The sequence below is a fragment of the Neodiprion fabricii genome, chromosome 2 (genome assembly GCF_021155785.1).
Source record: "Neodiprion fabricii isolate iyNeoFabr1 chromosome 2, iyNeoFabr1.1, whole genome shotgun sequence".
NCBI lineage: Eukaryota > Metazoa > Arthropoda > Insecta > Hymenoptera > Diprionidae > Neodiprion > Neodiprion fabricii.
In genome coordinates, this window is record NC_060240.1 from 28,574,957 (window position 1) to 28,601,938 (window position 26,982).

General features: G+C 45.3%; 1 protein-coding gene across 4 annotated transcripts in view; it reads left to right on the forward strand.

Annotated features, from left to right (window-relative positions):
- Positions 1-26,982, forward strand: part of LOC124175171 (glutamate-gated chloride channel) — a 97,074-nt gene that overhangs the window by 38,090 nt on the left and 32,002 nt on the right. For 3 of the 4 annotated variants that reach the window (XM_046555149.1, XM_046555148.1, XM_046555150.1), the window contains exons 2-3: positions 3,000-3,067; positions 13,151-13,263. In XM_046555149.1, the coding sequence (XP_046411105.1) occupies positions 3,009-3,067; positions 13,151-13,263 (172 nt within the window). In that variant the 5' untranslated portion in view covers positions 3,000-3,008. The remainder of the gene's footprint in view (positions 1-2,999; positions 3,068-13,150; positions 13,264-26,982) is intronic. The other variant, XM_046555153.1, reaches the window with a different exon arrangement.

Below are 26,982 nucleotides of genomic sequence, written 5' to 3' on the forward strand. Positions count from 1 at the left end.
CGTTCCGTTAAAAACAGTCAATTTCACGAACAAGAAACATATCGTTCCTAAAAACAGGGACGTTCGACCGCGTCCTAATAAATCCGAACCCCATTTACATCGAAAATTGTGGAAATTAGATGTTGATCTTCGTCAAGCAATACCTGTAATCACCCATAATACCAAGGGTACGGAGTTTCCTCATAAAACTTAGGAGGGGTACAGCTTATCATCCAGCCGTCGAATGTACAACCTGTTTCTCAATCTTTCCGTTATCGACACTCTTGACCGGAGTCCGTGGGTCTACACTCGACACATCTTCAACGTAGGTGGTTGCGCCTATAGCCAGGCGTAGTTCTCTCCCTCTCTCTCTCTCTCTCTCTCTCTCTCTCTCTCTCTCTCTCTTCGTATGGGTTTCCGCATCTGTCCGACCTCCCTGCACCCTGTCCATCCGTCCGTCTGTCCTCGCAGCGATGGTTACCAGGCAACCGGCAATCCGCCCCTTCCTCGTCCCCGGTTGCCCCTGGTTTCCTCGACGTCGTTCCTCTGCTCGGGCAACACCCGTTTACACATCGTATTACGTTTATACGTATGTAATACGCACCCACCTGGAGGTAATGTGCATATTCAATGCCCAGGTTCTTGACTACCGCGAACTCAAGTTCACCTTTTCCTTGTTTTTCTTTCACCGTTTTTTCTTTTCTTTCATTTCGTCCTCGTTACAGAGGGAAATCAAAGTCCGGCCAACGTCGCTTTTCAAATCACCGGAGGTGTAATCAAAGACCTCGGCAATCACTCGACGGGGTTCAACTTGTTGTGCGACCTGATTAAACGCTGAGAGTTGGCAAGTTTTTGTTTTTGTTCACTGTGTCTGAACAACATCCGGAAATTTATCTTCATTAATCATGCACGAGTTACAGTTTTCTCTATTCGCATAATCATTGATAGTTTGTATTCTCGGAATAAATTTTAGCGACCATTTCGTCTATCTCCACGACCTCTTAGAACAGTAAAATGCTCAGAAGTCCTTGGGGACATTTTCGTTGAGTAAAGATGATCAACTTTTTTGGTTTTCGACGCGTTTCGCATACGATATCACGTCAATCGTTCCGTTTTATCGATTTGGGAAATGGTCGGTAAAACAAACACCGGAACTATCAACGCTTCATTCACAATGCTGCTAAAATCTGACGAAATCAATACGTCAAAACTGTCGAAGGCATCAATCGAGAGTAACGACTGATCCCACGGTACGAGGTTGCAGTTATTGACGTTAACGTAACGAAACGTTGTGTAGAAAATCACTATTTTACAATTTTAGAATTACCTACTTCAAATCAAATCAAGGTATTCGAGATACGAGTATCTATTGAATCATTACGATCTACTGAATTTCAAATAATCTAACAGTTGCGGAATAACGATTGTTTTCTAAACATGTACAGTTATGCTGAGATAAGTGACTTAAACCTCACGCTATAATTCTAAGCCTTGTCGGAATGTTTTACCGATTCGTTAAAGAAAACCGTCATTCAACTGTCTTTTCAGTAAGTAAATAAATAAACTCGCTTTGCGAAATCCCTTGTGATTTTTCTCGTACGATAATTTTTAATATCTCCGCTTGTTGGGCAACTTGAACGATTCGGCGTGCAGAACTTGATCTTTGTTTTTTTTTTTTTTTTTTTTTGTCAAGATTGAGTGATACGGGACGTAAAAAAGATCGTTACTTACGAGGTTCGAATTACTGACCGTTAGCGAAATCGCTGAAAATGTCGGATGGTTCGGTATTAAACAGGGTTTGGTTGTGGCTGCGGTATGCTGGAAACGTAGGAGGCAGTTAAAGTCTGTTTAACCTCGAAGAAGTTGAAGTGATAGCGTAAACACGCGTCAGCCGAGATAAATGGAAAGAATAAACGGATTTATTGGCGAACAAGTAAACCGGCGAGTGTAAATTCGAACAGAGCGTAGCGCGCGAGTGTGGGAAAAGCTCCAGAGAATAACCGAAGTAAGACCGAACCGACGATGTTGCAGATTGCTTGTTTAGGATAATCGAACAAACCGAACAAACCCGTACCAACTTTCGATCCCATAACGACCGTATCGGCACTCTGCCGGATTAGTTTATATTTCTCGAAAAATTTCCTCTCTCTCCGGATATTTGATCCAGCTATGTGAGGAGAGCTTTAATGTTGACTGGAAAAAAAGAAATGAAGAAATAAAAATAACGTCGCCCAGGTTTACCAACTACTCGAAGAATGCCGCCTAGGCGACCAGAGGTATTAACGTAGATCGATATACGATACATGTATACCCACTACATCCGATATCCGTCGACGAGGTAATTTATTTCGTAAATTGCCGGTACAAAACGAAAGTTAATTTCTCCTGGTGAAGGAAGCTGGGATCCATTACAAACGCCAATCACGAGTCGCGATTCGATCGAAGGCGGATCCCTGGGGGGGGGGGGGGGGGGATGAGTTGGGGATGGAATGGGGGAAAGTCTCCCGTTTATCCAGAGTAAACCGCGGAGAACAACGGAAAAACAAAGAAAAATAGAACAAATTTAGGATAAGTTGTTAAATATTTTGAACCAGCATAATTTCGAGGAGCAACGAAAGTTTGAATTTCATTCTCGAATGCCTTACGTCGCATGTCAATTCGTATAATCAAGTTCACTTCAGAAAACATTCGACTTTCGACGGTTGAATTTGATCGAGTGTTCGAAGCGTCGTTTTTAACGAATCAAGTTACTCCGACTTTGGCCAAGGAATAAACTGTAACTTTGTCACTTTAACGATCGTTCGGTACTTAAGAGCAAATGTCAACACCACGTTGGAAAGTCGTGTCCCGTCCGTGGTGAAAAAAGGGTGATCTGCGGAAGGTGGTACAATTACTCCGACGGTGTTAAGGGGTTGATTGGGTACGGGGGTAGGTGAAACGTTCGTAACTGCGGAGTCCCTCCGAAAACGGATTTTCGATGACATAACGTTATTCGTTTATTTTAACTTTTTTGTTTTCAGGCCGCCGCAATGTGGCCTGGGACGCTGCCGCTGGTGGTGTTGTTAACGACCCTGCTACATCCGTCAAGGTGAGTCGATGATTGATCATTTTCAACGTTAATCAATATCCAATAACCACCCTGCAGCCGCGGAGGAGGGCGGTAGACGATTCCGGTTTACGAGCCGCCCTCGACGCGCCGCGAATCTTTCCCCCGAGGAGGGTTTTCCCTATTCCTGTAGCGGCAATCCTGCACCGAACGATCGGCCAGTTGGGAGTAAAGTCGACTTAGACGGCGGGATATTTGTGAATTATACACCGACCTCGGAATCGCGAGAGTAAAGGGTCGCGCACGCCTGCCGTGAATGGCTCGCCGCCGCCCGGAACCAGGCCCACATCCGGCTATTGGAGTCTCGTAGGGGTTTTCATCAGAAATCAGCCCGCGGCTACCAGACCAGCTTAAATATTTCACTCGGCCCCGAGGCTCGTCTCGACACTGAGCGCGTTTAGCGCCGCGGAAATATTTCAAGTTTACCTCACCACCCCTTCAGGTGTAAGGGGTTGCAGCGCTGCCTGCGGATCATCTGCGGGGCTTCCGGCGCAATCGGTTAGGCGTCGGTGTTTTATAATTTGAAAGAGAACCCGGGGACCGAAACAACGCGACATGTACCCACGTGTATGTGTGCGCAGGTATGACGTACAGGTTGTATATGTGCGAGTATGTAAGGCCGGGGTGAAACACCAGGAAGGAGGTTTCAATCAGCGCCCGGGTACACAGGACGCGATCCATACGTCGCGTCCATGTGTGCGCCTACATATGTTGTATTTTAATAACTCTTTGTGCGGCTCTTTCTTTCGCCGCGGAAGTACCGTAGCGGTGGTGAGAATGAGTGATGAGACATGATGGGCACAAAGCGAGTGGGTAAATATTTGGCTCATAAATGTTGACACTCGCTCGAACCTGTGCGGTAGGCTCGGCGTGACAATAGCTATCCCCCCATCCTCGACCCTTGATTCTCGATCCTCGATCCTCGATCCTCCTGCAATCAACCTCCGGGCGTTTTGGCTGGGCGGTATTATTCCGTCGGTCGCATCACGAGTCGTCCTATTCTTCAGGTTTAATCTCATACGGTCGGTGCACATTGTGCAGGGGTGACTCTACCAAAAGGAACCACGTTGTCCCAAAGACGCTTGCTGTAATCTGATAAAAAGATTTCAAAGGAAGCGGTTTTTTTTTTTTTTCTTGTTCGATACGCAGATGATTTATCTCTCAAGCCCATCGGTAGCTCAAGTTCACCGATTTGTGTCTTTCGCAATTCTTCACCAAGAAACGTAATCAAAGTCGAGTTTCGAGTCACGAAGCCGTGAAAACCGTAAAGAGTCTTGCAACCAGTATCGTTAATTCGCTGTTGCCTGATTCTTGAAAAGTTTTTATCGTCAAAACACCAGCGATATACGTCTGAGAGTCCCCAAGTCCCTCGAACATTGCGCAATACGTTTATAGCTGAAAATATTAGGCTCCTTTAGCCGGCGTCTGCCCAAGCCGCAAACGACGCGGTGTTATTGTGGAAATAAAACGAACGACCAGAATGTCTGCGACGACGACGACGACGACCAGTTTCGCCGTGAAATTAGCGCCGTAACACCCAAGGATTTCACTAGGAGAATGGATAAAAACGTCGGACTAGCTAAGCAGAAGAACTTGGTTTAATGTATGCGGTGGCACGCTTCTTCTCCGCCTACCGTTCGCGTCGTCCCGGCAACCCTGGAATTAGTGGTTGTGACGCTATTAAAGGATCAACTCGTTGTGTGCCCGGAAAACAATCCATCTTCCCGAGCACCGAGATGAGTAAGTCGTGGCTTAATTCTAACCTGGCTTCTCGGACACGGTTATCATATCTCTCGTAGGTACCGGATGATGTACGAGTAGTACCTACGTAGGAATAACGTAGTCCCAGTGTTTCGGAGCGCTGCTCCGGGAACATTACTTCACCGGTACTCCGGATTCCCCGATGAAATCGTACGGTGAAATACGGGGATCTCTTCAGATCGCAGTTGAAAGCAGTTGAAGAAACGAGCCGAACATGACTTTTAAATGGGGGCACAATTCTCTCGGAACGTTTCAATTCCTGACAGCTATTACCCTTGACGATTTCCAAGGCTTGAAACCTCTCCGGGGAACCCGTCGCGAAGAACAAAGAAGCAGCTCCAGATTTACGATACGATCTATTTCCAGCGCGAATGAAAGGTCTGCACTTGTAGCAACAGTCCGTTGGCCTCGGAATCACCGGTTCGGGAGAGAATCTGACGAGGTGGTATCGCGATAGAGGATAAAATCAGCAACTACGAAAACCGTTCCGCGCGCGAAATCCTTTCGTCAAATTCAAATGCGACAGCAGGAAATCTGATTAAAATTGACTTGACGCTACATAAAATCACTCCAGACCGCACGTGGTCATTTGTAGTCATGAATTCGGTCGTTTCGCCAAGAACCGGAGAAGTGAATAATCCCCCGAGACCACCTGCTGTACAGGTTCGGCAAAGTTTTGCGATACAATCTGGAGCGTAGAGAGCGGGAGAGAGAGAAAGAGAGAAAGAGGAAGGGGGGGGGCGGGGAAGAGGGAGCGAGAGAGAGAGAGAGAGAGCGAGCAACAAAATTTTCCACGACCCGTTAGGTATACGAACCAGAATCTTGTATCTCCGGAAGGACAGCGTCCGAGGGGGTCTTGAGCTGAAGCTAGGCCGGGAACCCGACGTATCGTAATTTAAAAGTCCAATGCCGGAAATTGCATTCGCCGGAGTCACGATAGCAAAGCCAAATCAATGTCCTCGTATACTGTATAGGTCTGCACTCTGACCTCCACACGCAGATACGCTTTATACATACATATTTACTCGGGGTGGATACAGACTCGCCTAACGCTCGTACCTTATACGTTGACCCTTCAACCGTTGCGGCAAAGCGTCGAAGTGTTTTTTCGCAATACCCGCCTTATTTTCCTGCAACTTCACCATCGCGTCACGTACCAAACAAGATATTCCCATTGAGGATGCAACATGTATCGACGCGGATCGAGTCGAATTCCTGGCGTTACTTCGTGACCACCTGCACCGTGTCGGAATGCAGGTCACCCGATGGTCAAACTGGGTGTCCGGTAGGACGGTGACCAGTTTTTGTTCCACACACTGCAACGGCCACTGCTGAGCCGAACCGTGTGTGTGTATATTTCATCCTGTTTTACGGAATCCTCTCCACACCCCGTATCTCTTCCGGGAGGAAATAATCACGGGGCATTGGAGATCGATTCATTCGAGCTGTCGGAGCTCGACGATATTCGACGATATTCTCGCAACTATGATTACTACGTGATGTCTGCACGCTGCAGGTTGTACGATGCACGGTGCATCATCGATTGGTTTAGACAGTGCGCGGTGTTGTTGCGATGTTGCTGCGGGGCGTGGATTCGAGAGCAGAAATGTTTTCTGAAATCCGTATCGTCGAGGTGGCGAACAACCGACCCTCTACACACGTATACGGCATACGTATACAGCACGGACCTACGCTCGCACATATCCCAGCGGTAATCCCGTTTCTATGTAAATTACATCCAAGAGGCCGAGCCCCGGGCAGCAACAGCTGTCGCCAATGTGACGGGAGATAAATTTCCTAGTCATTTGCGGTGTGCAGTTCAGAGTTGACGGCTTGCCGAACCCCACAGAGATGTTCGAGTTCCGACGAACGGTAGGATAGTTTCTCCAGATTCGCCCTTGGCACGTACCGCAGCCCCTTCTCTGCTTCCCATCGCGACATCTTCTTCGTCGGCTCTGCGAACGGTCGCACGTCGCTGCACTTGAACGGGGATTACACGAATCGTAGAGAGCTTTCGGTAATAGCCGCGATATTCCTGGCGGGCGCGATACAATTAATGTCGACTGTGAGTATTTACGTCCAGTTGTGGGAATCCCGCGTACCATATGTCGTGCTTAAATTATACGCGTGTGCTGTGCGAAGGCAGGCGCGGGTCTGAACCCGGACGTACGGCTCAGGATCCTCTCATTAACACGGCGCCGCCCTCATTAACTGCTTTTCGAGTCTTCTCCATCCCTCGTATAACTCCTCTTTCGCCCTCGCGGCCGCCCGTTCAGAATCACCCCTTATCGCTCCCCCTCGCTCACCCCTATACTTGATGGATCTCGTGCGCGCGCTAATTGTTTACCCATCATGCCTTATTATTAGCACAATGTGTAAGTGGGGTACCAGGCTGCCAGCCCAGGTTATAGACAGGCGGTTGTGTAGTGGTTCGTGATCTCCCTTAAAAGAGGAAAAGCGAGACGGAGAGAGGAAGGAGAAAGCGAGAGGTACCTACAGGGAGCGGAAAGGAGGGAGTCAATCTGGAATTCAATAATGCCCGTCCTCCCGGCATGGCATAACGATCGAACTAGGAATACGGGTCTTTTTGAGGAAATAAATCAGTCGGTACAAATCCCAGATATGTTGGGATCGAAGAGGTTTTCGTTCCCCTTCGTTTATTGATTCATCAATTTGCCCGTACGTGAATTGTGGTCAACTTGTTCTTCCCTTTTCTGGAAAGGCTACAGAGCCAGGCGCAATATAGCTAAAAATTGGCTCTCCGCCTCCGTGATTCAACCTCAAATGAAAAAGAGAAAGAGAATAAATAATTTTCACGTACATGTGGAAAACTCTTCTTCGCAAACTCGGTCATTACGTCCAGAGTACATCTTGCAGCTTCGTGCAGTGTTTTCGAAACTCATGCGACAACCGCACGGCCCTTGATGCACGATTAATCGGCTCGGTCGAATCTGTGGATTCAAGTGAATTAGCAACGACGAGTGCTGTTCGGTACGGCTTTCACCGAACAGGTCTGAGTAGGTATAATTCGTCAAAGGTATCCGTCGATGAAGTTCATGTCATCGCATTTTGACCAATTAATTGCCAGTACCAAGTTTCATCCCAGCGCAACGTATTATCGTCAACGAGTAGCCGAACACCATCGGTTCGTAGAAAACGAGCCGCACTGCCAATTAGTCGGCTAATCCCTAAACTACGAACTTACCTCGTCCCTCCGCTTGGTGAAACGCCTTAACGTACCTGTCCGCAGTTTGGGCGTGTGGCCGTTACCCGCTGGTTATTTTAACATACGCCACGGTCTACGGCACGACCGTTTTGGTTTGTACACGTGAAGCAAGCAACGACTGCGGCAGATCCCTGAATTCGCACGCTTGGATATTTATGAATATACATCGTAATCCCTTCACTACCGGTTACCACCAGCTGAGCCCGGGTTCAACACGAGCTCATATCTCGATTCCTGGGGGAGGAGCGTGTCTTCTTCTTAACCGGAATGAAGGGTTCATTGTTCATTCCGTCCTTATTTCGCCCCTGAATTTTATCGCCCCAGTGTGTCTTCCACGACACGGAATGAAGTGGGAGAAGGAATAGCACAATAACGGAACAACACCAACGGAGACCGTACTTGTCACGTGCCAACCGATGCGATGGGTCCGTATTTCACGATTCTCTGTCAAATCTTGTTTCCCGCCGATCAAGGTCTCCGCGTCGCGGTTGGGACATCGATAAAAAATTTAAGGGGTTGAGTGTAGAGTCTTGTCCTTACCGCACCACCTCGCCTCGCGTGGTAGACGTCTCCGTGCGTCGGTTCGTTGGGGTATCGTCGAAAATTTTTCCGGGAAATAGGCTCTACGGTCGGGATTATACGAAAACAAACTCCGCCCGGCTTCGGCGGGGCAAACTTTTTTATTGCCAGAGATAATCCGAAGAGGGTTGAAGGCCTCGGTCGAACTTGTAGCGGTTACAATGCCTCTCGGTACTTCGCTGCGCGGGTGCCATTGTTGCATGGTCTCCGCGCGTCGCCGCTCGTCCTGTTCTTCGACGGTCGTCGACGCTCTCCTTTTTCATACCCCGGAGGCTGGAGCCTCCGCCTCCCGCCTCCCGCCCCCGTCTCCGCGTCTGCATCGGCGCTCGACGCCCAGATAAACACTCGACCGCACCTGACGTGTACCTACATGTGATGTGCACATATCAGTAGGAGTACATTATAGTTCCACGTCTATGCAAGCATCCCGAGCACAGGATGTTGTTTTGGGCATCCAGGTGACTGCGGACACCTAATCCTAGCGCCCGAGCGCTTGTAGCAAAGGTTTTCGGGTCGCCTTTGAACTTTCCGGATCCCGTGCATCCGCAAATACTTGTAATGAAGACGTACTTTTTTAACGCAGAGGTTGGTACGTTTCCTTTTCGCAAAACCGATAGACAGGTATTTACGTAATGAAATGGGTGAAACAGAAGTACCAGTTTGTAAGACTAGCCAATGTTTGTTCACTGGAATACCCTGAAGCGGTGCGGGAGCTCATGTTACATCCTCCCGAAGCATCGTTGTTCGATAAACAAGATTTCTGAGACATAACACACTAACAGCAGTTAGATTGAACGAAAATGAGAAAAGTGGTTTGTTATCGGGAATCAGACGGTTAAGAGGTATGTAAATTTCAAGCTCTAATGGTCCGGAGCTTGTGAAAAACGCAATTACTACGGTAAGGTGAAATCTGATTTCGTCTCGAAAATGTCAGAGACTTCAAAACTGATCGCAAAGATTAGGGGAGACCTGAGAGAATTTGTCTCCCCGAGGAAAAGGCACGTCTCTTTTACAACTTGGCAAATATTGATCGTTCAAGGTTTGAAGTGAAATTTCTTGCCAATTAAAGATTACATGGTTTAGAAAATCACTGAAACGGAAGTTCATAACCAGGTTCATATTTGACACAACGGATGGGTCCTTTCCGAAGATGTACCTACCTACTGATTGGATAAAAGAAAAAAAAAGGACTTGATGTGATCGTGAGAGGCAGTGTTACGAAAACAAACTTTAAAAGACTTTTCAGCTGAGTTAGCAAAACTGTGTTACGCGAAATCCTGTGTCACATCGTGAGAGATACCCTTTTTTATAAGGTACATACCCTTTAAGTCACTTAGAAACTCGGCAGCTCATCTTTCGAGACGATGGTTTGATATGCACTTATATAGCCGCACTGACGTGAACACGGTGCCACGAAATGAAACGGAGGAATCGTTCCTCATCAAGAACGTATAGAATGTGATGGGTTACACTCGGAGATCTCATGCTTGATAAAATTTTCACCAAATTGTTGAACGAGATGAAGGCACCACACCTGAGCGAGCCTGACATCCTTTTAACTGATAAAACCGGTACTTCACACGCTGTTACCCGAGAATGAAACTGAACTGCGAGATTGAAGAGACGGGAATTCGCCACCCTAAAAAAACCGGGTATTCCGGGGTATAGGTGCTAACCTTGTTTTCTCGATGGAGCGACAGATCCTGTACACGACTGACGCCGCGCCTTTCTGAAGTATACGCGTAACATATTCAGCCACGTCTGCCTCGAGGATTCGCGTACAAAAGCGAGTTATACGTATGGGTAGGTAGACGCATGCACGGTATAGGTAATTGATTATTATCTTGGATATGGTCCCACTCTCACTCTTTATTCCCCTCCCTCCGGTCTCGTCGCCCCTTGCACTCTGCTGATACAGAATATATAGACCCTGCGTGGCACCACTCGCCCAAAAAGCTCGCTTTGATCGTCACAAAGCATTGCTCTGAGCTTTGATAATTGGCTCTACGGAGGGTCGGGGGCGAAGGAATTTACCAAGGTTGGCTTTGTACCGCCCTGGGCCCGTTCTCACGGGTCATAATACAAGTCGCTGCAAAGGAAACGTACACCGCAGCCAATCTTCGTGTAGGTATATGCACTACGGATTAACCTTCTCAGCCATACAGGCACGTACACGCACAACAATCACTGATTGTTAAGCTTTATTCGAGTCGCGCTCTCCAGAAAAACCGCAGTCCGATTCGCCAACGTTGAAACTTCAAGCCGGCGGTCGTTGGTTCGCGTCTGTGATTCATTCTTCGATCCCGCGTCACCTCGGTCTGTGTTTTTCCATGACCTGCGTCTCAACCGTAACGCCTTGCTGACATATCGCGACCAGTTTCTGCATAGAATGTCAATAACTTCCGTAACGCGACTGAGCAGCGGGCGGGGGTTGCAGGCCCAGGTGATTTCTTCCGAGTGGAAATGAACCATTGAAATCGTGAGATAATCGGAGAATGAATCGAGGAGGTTGTGAGAAAAACAGGCACACCAAACACGTTTGCAGGATCCTTGGATAGGTGCGTCTATAGTCTCTCTAATTAATAACATCAGGCTGCTTGGATATCGATGAAACGTTCCGATCCGTTCATCGGGTAGCTGGCTGATGTCGGTTTTGGCCGGGTAGTCACGATGACGAAGCGACGACGCGGAGGAAGAGGAATCAGGCGAGTCGAGGGTGTGGCGGCTCGGTGAAATGGAACGGGCAGGCTCTCCACTTCCTTAATATACCCCTCATACATTCTCCACGGGTGCCTGACGGATTCCGTAAAAACATAACATCGGCTTATTGTGATTAATGTCGTCCTCGGAAGTGTTTGTCTATCCATCAACCCCTCAAATCTTTCCACGACTACTCCGCCTCACCGTTTATAATCCACAAGTACTCGTCTAGATGAAATAAATGTTTATTCAAAGGGGCCGGGTGACGATAAGAAATTGCAGATTGGTTAACATTGTAATACGGTACACCCGGTGTCCAAAGAAACATGAACTCAGATCGAGTTGGCTGGGTGTCAGACTCATTTCGAAACTGCATAAAACTCACAAACGTGACAATTCATTTCATACCTTTCCACGATATTCCATCACCGCGATTATGCTCCAGGCTCCACCAACGGCGTTCGAGAATTGTTCAATTCGAGAGGTTCGGAGGTGCTTTTTTGCGATGGCTCCTCGGAGTTGACACGCCGCGGAAGGCCGAGCATACGTGCTACGTGCATACGTACATCCACACGTGCATGCACGTAGATGAGCGAACACCTCGAAATATTAACGAACGCTCGTTTATTACACGTTTTATGTGTATCCAGGCGTCAGGCGAAGCACGGAGGTTATGCGCTGTCGTGTTCAGCTCACCCCGCGGCGCGCAGGTTGTGAATGGCCAAGTTTGCAATTAACCCAGAAAAGGCAAACGACGTTCCGCAAATGTTGTATAACACGTATATGTATACGTGTATTCCATAATTGAAACCGCTTAGCATCCGTTTAGCTCTGCTTTGCCAACCTTCGTTCGTATTCAATTGTGTCGTTTAGTTGCTCGCGGTATTTTTCATTTACCAAAAGAGTATTAGACCGTCGGTTTCCAGAGTTGCTGTTTTTTATTTTTTGTTTCGTTTCTTTTCTTTTTTTTTTCCCTTTCTTTTTATTTTCGTCCTAATTTTTTCATTCCCTCCTCTTCCGCTGGTTTCAAACTGACAATTAACTGCGTGAATCTCTTCAAAGAACAGAGAAGCTCACCGACTTCAAAGAGCACGACTGCGGGACATGTTGGCGAATGTACGCTCGTATAACGGATGTACGTATACGATACAACACACCGGCGTACAACTCGACACGCTTTTGCCTTACGCGTTAACCATTAAAATTTTCGTCTAGCCACCGAAGCGCGACCAACCTTCGAGGCACGACGAGAGATATTTCGAGTCTGTCTTTTGTGGCAATAACGTCTTCCCCGGAGCGTCCCTCTGTCTCTCCATCTTCACTTCCATTCCGTATCTCTTTGCCACGTTTCTCAACATAGTTGCGAACCTGTTTGTCGTAATTCCGGTGGCTTTTGCCTCCCTTAACTTGGCAAGGGTATTAATTTCTTAGCCAAAGGACAGACACTCAGCCTCTCGACATTGTTGGGCCAATACCACTGTTCTCTCTTGGCAACCTTACGTATGAATCGTATTGAATTTCTGTGAAAACTTGAAAGGTGTAACTTGCTTTCTTTACAATATGCATATAATTCATATACCTACCGATTGATCAACGGATTCGAATGTTTCGCGTACATTGTACGTATACTTGGGAATTATAGGTGTGCGGGAAAACTTTTCGGTGTTGAAAACAAATAGTCCAAAACAAAAGATAAGGCTTCTTCTATAGCGAGTAAAACTCTTTTCTCGGGATATAATGTCATCCTCACCGCGTTTCGGGGCAATATTTAATCGGTGTTTTCTAACGATCGATTACAGATGTACGTCGGGAAAGGTGAACTTCAGGGAGAAGGAGAAGCAGGTCCTGGACAACATCCTCGGCCCGGGGCGTTACGACGCTCGAATACGTCCGAGCGGGGAGAATGGGACGGGTAAGTAATCCGTATTTGTGCAAAAAAATCTATCAAGTAACATGTAACGTATTGTTATATCATTACAATTATTATTATTATTATTATTATTATTATTATTATTATTATTATTATTGTTATTGTTATTGTTATCCTTATTATTATTATCACTACCGAGGAGCTATTATATTCATCGTCGTATACTTTAATTACGTGTTGCGTTCGCGCGTTGCAATATTATTGCGCGAATCAAGGGTGAAATACAAAGAATGATGAGAAAATAATACCGGTTCGTTATACGAAATGAATATGACGCGTCTAGTGTAACGATACAAAAAATAATAATGTATAATATAAATTATGTACCTTAGATTATACAGCAAAAGAGATACCTGTGAAATATTACGACGTAAAACCTATTCGGACGTAAAGTTGAATAAAACCCTTGTATTTATCGAATTTAAATATCGCCCGGCTGCTTACATTGCAAACAAGAATTGATAGCCACCGCATATTGATCAGCGCATAAATTAAAATTTAATCTGTGATGCTAAATCGTCGCGTTGATAATCACGCGGGGGGAGAAGACTTGAACAGTTTTTATTTTTATCCTTTATTCTGTGTCATTTTTATTTTCATTTTTATCTTTCTCTTTAAATATTCAGCTGTACGGAGACTCGTCAAGATATTCTTATTGCGGGAATACCTGACTGTGTATAAATTAAGGCATTCTTATAATCTACCTGCAGGTCATCGCGACTATTAATTTAAATTGAGAAATATTTGACTTTACATAATCTTTGACATCCGTTGCAGATTTAATGTGCCCAATATGTTATCTTGAATTCCGTACGGGTGGGGGGAGAGGGTCGCAATGTATTATAACAAAAACCGAAGACGAAATCTCCATGTTGAAAAAATGTTCTACCGACGGAGCATATTTTTCACTTAAATTTTTTCGCCTCAACACTCCCAGGAAGCCCCAGCTCTTCAACTCCCTTGTCGTTTGGTACAAACCTAGAGTTAAAACGTGTGAAATTCCTTTCAACATAACCCATCTGAAGAGGGGTTCGCATTAAGCCTGGCAATGAGCACTAACCACGAAATTACCCGAAAAATTCGAGCCTGGTGAAATTAAATAATTAAACAACGCGCGCTTCAGACAGGATGCGTTATTATTAATGCACCGTGCATACGAACGAATTACTGTACACGCCCAAAACTGTGATTCGCCTTTTTGCCCTCGTCTTCCTCTCCAGTTGTTTCTTTTGATCGTCGTCGTTTTCTTCTTCCCTCATTTTACCGAGTATAATTTAAACGCCGTATAAGATGAAGCACAAAAATATTTAGAAACGAATCGAAAATATATTGGTTATAAAAAAGAAAAGAAAGAAAAAAAAAAAAAAAATCCGTGATACGTACAATCAACGAAATGGAATCTGCAGGTATTCTTGTAAGATCTTCAAAATTATTGCCCAAACTCGCGCAATATCTCTCGACGCATCGGCAAGGCAGATATTTCACAGGAATTTAACCCAAGGGATGTAAAATGTCTACGGGATAAATAAGGTTCACGTACCTACGTACGTACATACGTGTATCTGACACGTGGGCGCGAGAACACTTTGAGCCTCTGCATATTTACAAGTACCTACGCTACCTCTTGCAGCGCTCGTCCGCATAGCGAAGTTTGTCTAGCCTGTTGAAATTTTATCGCACACATTGCGGATATACCGACTCTCGAGGTATATCGCTGTGAATTTCGTATTTACAAGTACTTGCATCCTAGCCGCGAAAAAGATCGGCGAGTTAGTTGGGCGTACGTTCGGTCCGTTATAGAATTTTCACTGCCTCGTTTCGCTCCTCCGGAAGTTACTTCAATTTCAGATCTCGGTGTTTACGTATTCGAAACGGGACTTTACCCCGTATCCTTTCCGTAAACTGGCCCAACATTTATGGCTCGTTTCCCATCCAACCAATAACCCTGCCCCTTACGAATTTCAAGCAATCTATCAACCGGCAGTACCGCTCTCTCTCTCTCTCTCTCTCTCTCGCTCTCTCTGCGTTTGTGCGATATATTCGAAACGCGCGTTACGTCATGCAGGGGTTTAAAGTCAAACCTACGATGCCTAGAATCAGTTATTTCCGTTTGACAATTTTTTTTATTTGAATTTATATCCCTGCCAACGTTACAACGGCATCGTTCTCTTTTTGTTGGGTTTATAAATTACGGTGGATCTGTTCATTAAATTTTATTCTCCATACTTGACAAGAAATGTGATCGTTGTCAATGAGTTCGGAGTCAACAACGTAAATGTCTACATTACATTACTCCTTATCACTATTCGTACCTTATTACTGTTTGTAATTTTTCACCCAATTTTGTGCCTGATTGGTTGAAATTTATTTTCGTTCTCGTGATTGGTTACAAAATAATAACAGTAATTCTTACGCAGCTGAGATACCGAATCACTGCAGAAATTTGCCTTGACTAAAATTCCGAGATAATAACGAAAATCGTTTCTCCGCGCTCGGGTGTATCGAGAGTTTCGAGAAAAAAAATTGCAAGACAGCACAGAGTTACGTACCTAACGAAAATTGAAAAAAAAAGTCTTGAAACAGCACCGTCTTGCCGTTCGGTTTCCCAGGGTAAAACGTCGTGAAAATATTCGTATAACATATGAGATTCGATACGGTTTACGTGCGCCTTTTATACACCTACCTCAGCGTTCCAGCGGAGTTGAATTATTGACCGAAGTGACGTGACATCGTACATCGGAGGATCTGCACGCCCGTCTATAAGTTATATTACACATACGTACGTACGTACGTAGAAAGTTACACGATACCGCCCGTAGCGAAGCACACCCGCAACGCAATACGTACACACGTGACGCGGTCGTTCAGCATCTACGGGAAAGCGTGAGCTCGGGGGTGCGCTGCGTTGCGGATGGAGGATACTTGGCCGCGTTTGCAGGGGGTGGATGGCGGAGGAGGTGCGAGGGACGGTGCCGGGAAAATTGGCTGATCTTCGGCGAGGTTCGCGGAAATTATACAAACTTGTAATTTGTTGAGCGACGATAACGAGGCGACGCGCACCGACTCGGCAGCCACGCTTAGCTTATACACCCCGCGCCATAACCCGAAGTTTCGAATTTAAATTTCGACTTACAGGTTCGCCGACCTCCGGGGTGAGGGTTCAAGACGCCTTCCGCCCGCGCCTCGTAACGCCCTGTAACTGTATACGCTTAAATATATTATATAAAATATAGGCTTATACACAGAGACGCGTAGATTAGCCAGAACTGCGCCTGCAAGCTAAACAGATTTGTGGACCAAGGAATCCCGACGTCCGCAACGAACTTCACGGAATTCAACGGATGCGCACACCTTGCTAATTATACCTCTTACACACCCCTCAACGAGAGCCAGGCGATCCTGATAACGAAGATTTAACGCTGGGGAGATATTCCGAGAGAGAGAGAGAGAGAGAGAGAGAGAGAGAGACGCGCGTTAATTATACCGATCCTCTATCAAGCGTTGAAACTATCTTAAGCCTTGAGCATTATATGCCTATGCGATACATGGTATACCTGCGTATACCAGCTCGTGCTCTTCAAATTGTCATTTGGATCACCCCGGGAATCGTATTTCAACTCGTCTGTAATTACAGGTAATAACGTGATTAACGTACGTATACGATTATGTATCACATAGTTATACGCGGGTTATAATTTTGCGCATTTATAAATAATAATCAGACATCTTGTACAATACAGTATTTGATGTAGATGAATACGTTTGGCAATTTCGGAGCAAATATATTTCATCAGATGTTACGTGTGTATACTTGTTTGAAAGTTCACTGAGGAATTTAAGTAAATTGAATTGATTTATATTTTGTTTATGTAGTAAGAAAAAGTTTTGTACATAGTTTTTATAACGAAGGTACCATATGTACGAGTTGATCCGACATTTTTATACGGTGTTTTGATAATACAGTCAATTATCCAGTTGAGACGAACTATACTTGAGTCAAAATTACAGAGGTGTATTAAACTGATCGTAAATTAAATTTATGTCAGAGAGCTTACGTGATTATTGCTGTGACAATTTACGGTTGGTCGAAACATAATTCCTTACTCGAAACAAAGTTAGTCTTCGCGATGCTGAAATTCGATCGATACTATCACGGTAGTGAAAGTATGACAAAGAAGTAATTTCGCGAATCGCCCAGCCACGCTAGATTAATTACAGTTTCGTCCCCTCCTGCTCCTCGTCGTGTCATACGTGCAGTTCATATTGCGTGCCGTTTCAATCGATTGACAGAAATTTGAAATTATTCGACGAGTAAACATATTTAGAGGTCTTGACTGCAGTACGCGATATTAAAATACGCGAAATCGTGCGTATGACACTCGGCGCGAGTAAACAGACGCGAAACATACAAAATCCAATTTAGAGGGACGTTAATTTGAGGAATAAAAAAATGCCTACGACCGAGGACCGAGGCGGGTGAAACGAATTCATTCCTGGCACTGACGGACTGACGGAGGGATATGAAAAAATAAAAAAAATAAAATAAAATAAGAAAAAAGTAAAAAAAAGAAAAACGAGAGGGCGAGAGTGATAGAGACCGTGTGAAGTGGGGTGAAACCAAGTAACAGCAATCGCATCGCCATTGGGTATTTGGAAAGGGTACGTAATAAACGGGATTTCCTTAATGGTACTCGGAGGAGAGTCCATATCTGGCGAGGGCAGGTTCAACAACGGCTATGGGATATAAATAAAGTTAAACGAACACGCGACTCGGCACCATCGCCACGCGCGGTAGAAGAAGCAGCACGCCCGCGAAGGGTTCTGATCCTTACGAGCCACGGTGAATAAACTAGCGCCTAGGGGTTGCGTAGGTAAAATTGAGCAATAGATCACGCGGTTTGAGACTCCCAACAGCTACTCTAAGCCAGTGTTGTGTACTCTCGCAGACAAACGCGCGCACGCACACCTTATACTACAGGTATATCGCGCACGTGTGCGCGCGTGCTTTCTTTTTCACGGCGAAAGCTTGCAGCGGGCTTTCCCCGTGCCCTGGACCATACGCCAAACACTAAATTTCAGAACCCGCGAAGATGCCCGAACCCACCCAGCCTCCGGAACCCATTTCATTTACGCCTGTGTCTGTGTTTTACATGCAGTGTCTGCCCGCCTTATACCGAGTGTGATAAAACTCTTCTTTGGGAAAAGGATGGGAGCCGAATCTCTCGGAGCGGATAATTCCTCGCGCTTGTGCAATCCGGTTGAGCAACAGACCGAAAAAAGACGGGGAAAAAAGTTATGAAACGATGCTATAACCGCTTATCCACGGGAATTCATCAAGCGCCTATCCACCCCCGTATCGCCTCGGTCAGTTTTGTTTCTTCCGTCAAGTTTCCCAGAGTCGTGCCGTTTCGCAGCTTTTTCAAAATCCGTTTCAACCGTATCCCAGTCGTCCTTTCCAAAACTCTGGCCTATCGACCGAATCGCGAGTGTCCTCCACCTTTGAGTAATTCGACGAGGAACGAGATTCGCGCCTGCGCCGAGGGATCTATCGGGCGAAAATTTTGCGACTCTACAACCCCGTGTGTGTGTCAGCAGGGTTCTGGTATCCGCAACAGATCGCGAGTAATCCATACACGCGGACCAGCGGTACGAACCGAACTATGTTCTGTACGTAGGTATACCGCCCACGTCATATTCCGGGACGCCCCAACCGATAATTCAATATGGATGGGGCTTAATTCGTTTTGTTGCGCATGTCTCGAGCGAGCATCGGTACGTGCTGACGTATAATTAACGAATATGTTCACTCTCCGTACATAAAGGCGCACGTAGGTTGGCAAGGAGGGAGCGACGAGGGGGATGAGGGTGGTCCTCGTACGCGTCTACGACTCTCTGTGCGAGCCGCGTATCTCTCGATACCTCGTCACCAGGCAGTGGGTCCGTAATTTTCGTAACCACAGCATTCGATACGCCCTGCAGGGAGACGGAATTTTCGCTGCAGAGTTCGAGCTTTCGAGTAACGTAACAAGTGGCATCGATTGCCAGAAGAGCACCCCGTATATCTGAGCTTTGGTATTTCTGTAATTTCCTTTTCTACGCTTCGGGCTACTCGCTGAAATTCGACTGGTTGCCGTTTCGACGCTGGTATGTATGTATACATGTATATATGTGGGTAATAATTCACTTACAAACCTGGAGGCTGTGACTCGTGTTTTTTTTTTTTTTACTTTCTTTTTTCTTCCTTTTTGTGGAAATAAAAAAAGAAAGCATCCTTTTCCCCTTTTGTGAGGGTTAGATGAAAACCTCGCATTCAATTTTATCTCGCAATAAAATTCTCTCCCTCTTTGCTCCGCATTCCGATGTGGCATATACATACATACATAAATACATACATGCATATATATATATATATATATATATATATATATATACACGTGCATACGTGTGCACTTATATAAATGTACATATGTATAGAACTCGGTGAGTTAGCTCCTGCATGTTTATATAACTCTCGGGTTGTAACGTCTCCGGCAGTTTTCTCTTGTCGAAGGAAGAATTCATTCGAAGAGGCGGCAGTTAGTCAGCACAGTTTTCCTCGTCCGTCGATGAAGGGTGTAAGAAGGGGCAAAGGGAAGGGAAGGGGGTAGAGAAAAAAAAAAACTGGAAAAAAGTGAGAGAGATAGAGTGGAAGAAGACGAGCCTGCAAAAAGGAAATTGAATACACGGCGACAACGGGTTCTGAATTAAAGAAGGGACCCATGCGCTCGCTAACCTTGCTGGGACGGTTTGCACGATGACGCGCTGGAACTTGGAAGTAACTCCAATCCCAGGGTATGTCGTCCGGAAAGATTGAATGTGCCCCATGTGTACGAAGGATACGCCCTTGAGGGGCGAGCGGGTCAGGCTGGGTCGCGGAAAGGAATGGAAAGTCTAATTTGCTTGACGCCGGTGGGAGGGAAAAAAGAAGAGGACCCCGAAGGGCGGGAAGGAGCTCTCTGCGAGGATCGGGGATGACACCCGCATGGAAGATTGCCGGTTTGATTATCGCCGGCGATGATTATACGAGCCCTCCCCCTCCTGCCCGTTTAACTGCCCCGTCGATTCCGCCGCGGCCTCCCGCAGGCTCGAATTCTCTCGCTTGTTTTCAGGAATACCTACCATACCTTTCATACTTGGACTAATTTCATCGAAAAATATCACCCATTCCTATCGAAGCAGGCACTCGAGGTAATCCCGGACCTTGGCAGGAACGATTTGACGGTGTTTAATTACGTCGGAAGCATTCTTTTACCCCGCTGATTTGGAAATATCTTCCGACGATTCGCGTTTCATTTGAACACTGCCGAGAGCGATTCGCACCGCGTAAAAAAATGCGAGAAATTGATACCCGTTGGTAAGAACTTGCCGGTTGGGTACTTCTTATTAGGTTATGTAATGATAAGCACCTCGTTGTACGCGATGAGCGAGTCCGAAAGTTTTCAAGAAATTATGATAATTCGAGTAAGATAAATTGTTCTTCTTTATTAAATATTCAGATTATAACCGCGCGGATGAGTTTATTAGTATTTTCAAGTATAATCAGTTGAAATTTGTTGAGCCGGCAGACGCGGGGTCGTTTCGGAATCGCTGCTTGGACCTAAATTGCAAACGCAGGTCTCTCCGATGAACGCCGGTGAGCGAGCGAGTGAGGTCTGCTACTTACGACAACCACTTTCGCCCTGATTGCAGCTAACCGGTTTAACGGGCTGGTTATACGAGAAAAGACATTCCCGGAGACGCACCGTTCCTTAAAAGTCGTCCCCCTCGACGCTGGGGGATGTAAATAAGTCGTCTGCCGGTATCGAGTGACACGCGCCGCGTAACCGTGACTCAAGCTGACTTTAAACTCGGAAGAACGAGGACCGGGATCAAGGATCAGGACGATGCGTCGTCCGGAGGAAATATGCCGGGTCGTGGAGCGAACGACGTCACGTCGATAACACTGTTAAGCCCTGCGTTAGTCCGATAAATAGGTTTTCCCTGCGGAAAGTACCTTTGATCTTTTTGAACGACGCGGCGGATACGTGGCCCGGCAATACGTGTAAGGTACGCTGCGAGAAAACCGATCTCCTTTTCCTGTCTCAAGGAGCCGGCGAGAAGACGCCGGTACACCCCCAAGTGGATACACACACGCGTTACGCCGCCGTTCCACGCGACTTTTGCCCGAGTTCAGGTCGTTCTCGGCACACGTCGTGTCGTCTGCGAGAGACCGGGCTAAATGATATCCTCAACCCAGTTCTCCGGGCGAATATTCGTTCCGGAAGACCCGCGGAATGCCAAGGTTCCGATCGGGATTGGTTACGGCTTCCGTGATAACGCGTTTCCATATCAATGCCCGATCAGTTTCCTTCTTATCGGCCATCGATTCGATTTCCCTAAAAGTCGGCTGCGAGCTTTTCACCAAGAGGACACTCGGTGTTTCGGTTTCGGTACGCGGGACTGTCTTGCCTGATATTCTTGGCGAATCTTGGAAACACCTTGAAATCGAGAGTCCCGTCGTCGATGCTCCGATGGACGGAAGTCGAGGTGAAACTTCACGAGGAATGAAAAACGAGGCTGGAATTTAGAGGTAATTCGACCACAAGTCCGTCAAAGAGAGCGAATGGCTGGTATACCTACGCGAACACCGTGCACCGGCCAAAATTCGTTTGATACCGATCTGTCGGCGAAAATAGAACGGCGAATCAGCAGGTAGCTGTTGTACCGAATGCCAAACAGGTGCCGGATGAAGTCCTCGGTTACTTTGAGGATCCGACACGGGAGATTATCGCGGTTCTCAAATCCTTTTGTCGGGGGAATGCCGAGCTTTAAGTGCGATCAAGGGTGAATGTACAGTCCTTTGTGCCGGTCGTGATTCAAATTTTGTATCGCGGCAATGAACCAACGGAACCTCGAACCAGACTGAATTCGGTACCGTTAAAGTAGAGAAACATCAGGTAAACAATAATTATTGTGCGGTTTTACAACGAGTTTCAATGAGTTGGCTTTTAAAAATGCGAGTGTATTTCGTTTATTAAGATTTGACAACGAAGTAACAATTTTTCGTAAACATCCCTTGGTACGGTATCGTTACCAACGTCAACCCCGTAAGCTCGACCTTTTCAAGTATCACCCGTGTCAAAATCTCCAAATCCCAAGTGCAAATAGTTATCGTGTCAAAATTGAAAAAAAAAAAAATTCTCACCAGCTATAAAGTAATGGATTCGGTTACTGCGGTATAAAGTACATAACTTGCGAAGAGCAGGGGTTTCGGAAAAAATGAATAAGGCTAAAAATATAAAAAATTACGCACGGATCATTCACCTCGAGGTTTACGGTAGGTAGGCATAATACCGGAGTTAACGTGAGTTGAGATGAAATTTTTAATTGGGGTTCAAAATTTATTCACAAAGTTGACTCAGCGCGGCGTGGCTTGTCCAGTTTCATCATCTGTAACACGTCGAGGAGCCAGGGGTTGGTTTCGGACGGGACGCAGGGGGGAGGAGGGGGACGGGCTCGAAACTTTTTGCGGAGAATATAACGCGAGCGCTGTGAAAGGATGAGGGGGGGGAGGGAGGGAAGGTGGAAGGTAGGCAGGGCCGACTATGAGATAAAAATGGCTTATCTTCCGGACATCAGACGCGCGCCTTACACTTTTCTTTCCCGGAGACACTTGGCCGTGTGCAGCCGAGGCGTCCGTCCGAAGGCTGGCCTTCTACGGCTTCTTCGCAGCTTCGCCTTTTCACCGGCACTCTCTTTCCCGGCACATCGTTAGCGCCACTTATCGCTGGCCACCTCGTCGAGCCTCGCCTCGCCTCGCCTCGCCTAGACTTATCTCCTGCAGCCCACCCCTTTTGCCCGGCGCCCTTCATCGCCGGCTAATCTTTCCCTTGTTTCGGGTTTGGGGGGGGGGGGGGTGGCTTTCACTGCAGCCTCGCGAAGCGGCGTGATCGAGAGCCGCGATACTCGCTCGATGCATGCGGGACGCGTATAGGGTGTGACCCGCCCTTCCTCCCTTGCGGCCCTTGCGGCGAGATCTGGCTCTAAACGAGCTTAGTAAGAAGCGTCGGCGCTACGTGCAGCGTCTAGGTCTCATCGTCTCGATAAACCGATTAAAATTTTACGGTTTTACACGTCGCGTGTCACAGAGATCCCGGGGTTTTTGCTCAAGGTGGAGTTGTAACGGAGGAAAGAAGAAGGGGGAAGAAGAGGGAAGGAAAGGGAAGGTGGCGAGAGGCCGGGAGCCGTGCCGCGATTTAAATGGCGACAATTCCCCCCTCACCTCTTTTCCACCCACTTTCCAACACCAGCCCTCGCCAAAGAAGCGCTCGATACGCGACCCCGACATTCTCTCTCTCTCTCTCTCTCTCTCTCTCTCTCTCTCTTTCTCTCTCTCCTTTCACCTTTCACCCCCCATAATTGCATTGTTCAACCCCGGCCACCGCCGAGGCGCCCGCCTATTTTTTTTCATTCCACGATAGATGATGCAAAAATTATTTCCCGTGTGTGCGGCACGTACGCACGGTGATTATAATTGTGCTTTGCGGTGCCGTTTTATGCGGAGGCTCGGTTTTACTGCGCAAAATGTACCCTCGTATTTATTATATACCGTTATCTTTTGTCCCGGGTATTAAGACGTTACGTATACCTGCGGCCGTCGAGCATCCTTATTTCCGAGTATATACCGTAATATTGTACGTAATGCGCGAGAAAAATTACGCTTTACGCCATTATTGAGTTTCAATTATAGCGAAACACGCGTTCCGCGATACTGCGATCTTTTATTTATTTAAATATTTATCGTTGCTCGTTGATAATCGGAGGGTGGGAATCCGGTCTGCGGGCCAAGGCGATAAGTCGGCTTTTAGCGACACACGGCGTATATTTATATCCGCGATATCCTGGCCCCTGTCTTCCTCCTTTAGCGATCCCACAGCCGGAAGCTTATGATAAAATTAATTGCTCTAATGATCGATTGAAAAGGAATGAATTTGGGCCTTCTTGGATCTTACGACTTGTCTCGAATCGGTTAACCGTAGCGACGGTCTAATTTCCTTGCCCGAAACGTAGGTATAATATGCATATTTAAAGTGGCCTTTGATTAGTTCGCCATGAATTTTTGCCCGGCTCCCCGCCAAATCAATTTCAAATGATTCGAAATTAATTGCCCAATATTTTCAAAGATTTTTATCTCAACTCTAATCCTTCCCGCCAACAGGATGGATTTCCCCATTTAAAATACACGCGTTTCACACATATTCTCAGTATATATTTTATTGCAAGAGTAACAATGTTTAAAACAAATCTGTAACCGCAAGGTTTTAGTGGACATTAGTGATACTATATGAGGACAAAAATTCACATCATCGTTCCATGTAATCTCGGCGAATTGCACACCCTCGAAATCTCGGATTTTTTCCCTTTTTCTTCACTTATAAGAAGTACGTGTATTTTAAATTGGGAAATTCACTCTGTTGGTGGGAGGGGTTGGAAATGAGATGCGTATCTGAAAAAATTAAGCAATCGTTTCTTAAATACCTGCAGTTGAATTGGGGGGGCAGCCCGAAAAAATGCGCCAACACCTTAAATAACTACCACCCTAATATATATATAATATATTTAATATATATAATATATATGTATATGTATGTATAAATCTTTCGAAATAGGTGTATACAGAGTGTCGTTATGTATACCGTATATACCAGCGTGAAATAATTTCATCGTTCCGAAATTCCGGCTCCTGTGTGTAAATTATTTCTTCGAATACAATATTATGCGCGATATTTGGCCCGAGATACAAACTGGGGGAGAAACAGGCTTAAGCCTTGTCAACGGAGATGGTAAACTTTTCTGAATAATTCATTCAGACATTTTAGCCCTTCTCGTTGGAACCTTGAGAAAAAAAAAATAACAATAATAAGTAAAATAATAACAATAATAAGATGGCAAAGATAAGTAAAGGAAAGATAGAAAAACAAAAAAAAAAAAGAAATTATAATAATAATATATGAATAAATAAATGAAGAAAGAAGCGGTGAAAGTGCATTACTTCTTAAATTACACCAAGCCTTCGTTGCAGCGATGCGGAAACGAAATTGTTTTCTTTCAATTTTCCATTTTTTATTTATTTTTTTTTTCACATCTTTCTCCTCCTTCACCCGTTAATCATTCCAAAACGTATAACCGCGTATGCAATTTATTATACCTACGCATACTTTCCGTATCTGTTGTATAATATATGTAACACACATGTGAATATTTATTGGCAAAGTTTTACGTGTTAGTTTACCTACTCTACTATTTTATACGGCGTCGTACGCTCATCGATAAATATATTACATATTGATCGTAGAGTAGTGGATTGAATATTTTTTTTTTATTTTTTTCATACGTTATGAAATGGGGTGAAAAAAGAAACAAACGTGTTCCTGCATAATTGATCGAATATGAAAATAAACGATTATCGTTATGGCTATAAAACGTAGCCACCAAAGTAATACTCTGCCTTATTGTTTATGTTAGGCTCAATGATTCACTCGCGTACATAAATATAAATTTCTAACGACAAGTTACTTGATTTTTCTAATACTTATTCGTGTATATTTGACATCAGCATCGTCACTGTCACAGTCGTCATAATTATTTTTATTCCATGAAAAAGATGGAGATAGAGAGAAAAAGAGGAAAAAAGAAAACAAAAAAAAAAAAAGAAACAAAAAAAACAAGCGGACTACATAATTACGTAACTTTGCGACTTTTCGCGACTCCGTTAATTGAAGTGAAAGGCCTTGTGCCAGGTGGTGTGTGCATATATGCGTGTAAGAAACTGGCAAATGTGTTTACATATTGTGTGAAACAAAATTGTGAGTGAAAAACACAAGAAACAAAAATTAATTGAAAAGCAACCAACGCGCCCAAAGCGATCGACCCGTTTGGCTCATCTTTTTAAACATTATCAGAATCTTGTTAATTCGTTGATTTGTTCATTTTCTTTCTTCGCCGCAAAACTTGGTTCATCTGAGACATCATTATCCAAGTCGAGGTGAAGAAAAATTTGAAATGAAAAAAGCTTCTCGTCGTACAAAATGTTCAAATATTTGAAGCAATTTGTACGTGCACGTAATTTGGTAACATTTCATTTTCAAGGATGTGAAGAATCATTTTATTTGTACAGATAACATCTCGAAATTGAACGAAGAAATTTTTGAAACAGTCGCGATGCGTATCTCGGTAAATAAAAATTAGCGAGCCGGTTATTTCCTGTTACATTTTTCTCTAACGATAAGATATGCTGATTAAGAAAGCGAGTCAACAGTATTTTCTTGAGACATTCAACGGATGCAGCGATTCTTACCTCCGGGGTTGTCGATAGTAAATATTTGTTTTCAATATTTGTACCGGACTGAACTTTTCAAAAAGTTCTTTATCCCTCGAAAATTCGCCTATCGTGTATTCTGCGTAATTCATCGAATTCAAATTATATAACACGGGACAATTTTCATTATTTTCCTCTCCAGCGCCAATCGTACCTAATTAGAAACGTGTCCAAATGATGAGTAAAAAAAAAAAAAAAAAAAAAAAAAAAACAGCGAATTCAATCGGGATCAATTAGCTTTTTTCCAACAAGCAGTAATTCGATCAACCTGTGATTAATTACTTTACGACAGTTATTTTTATCCT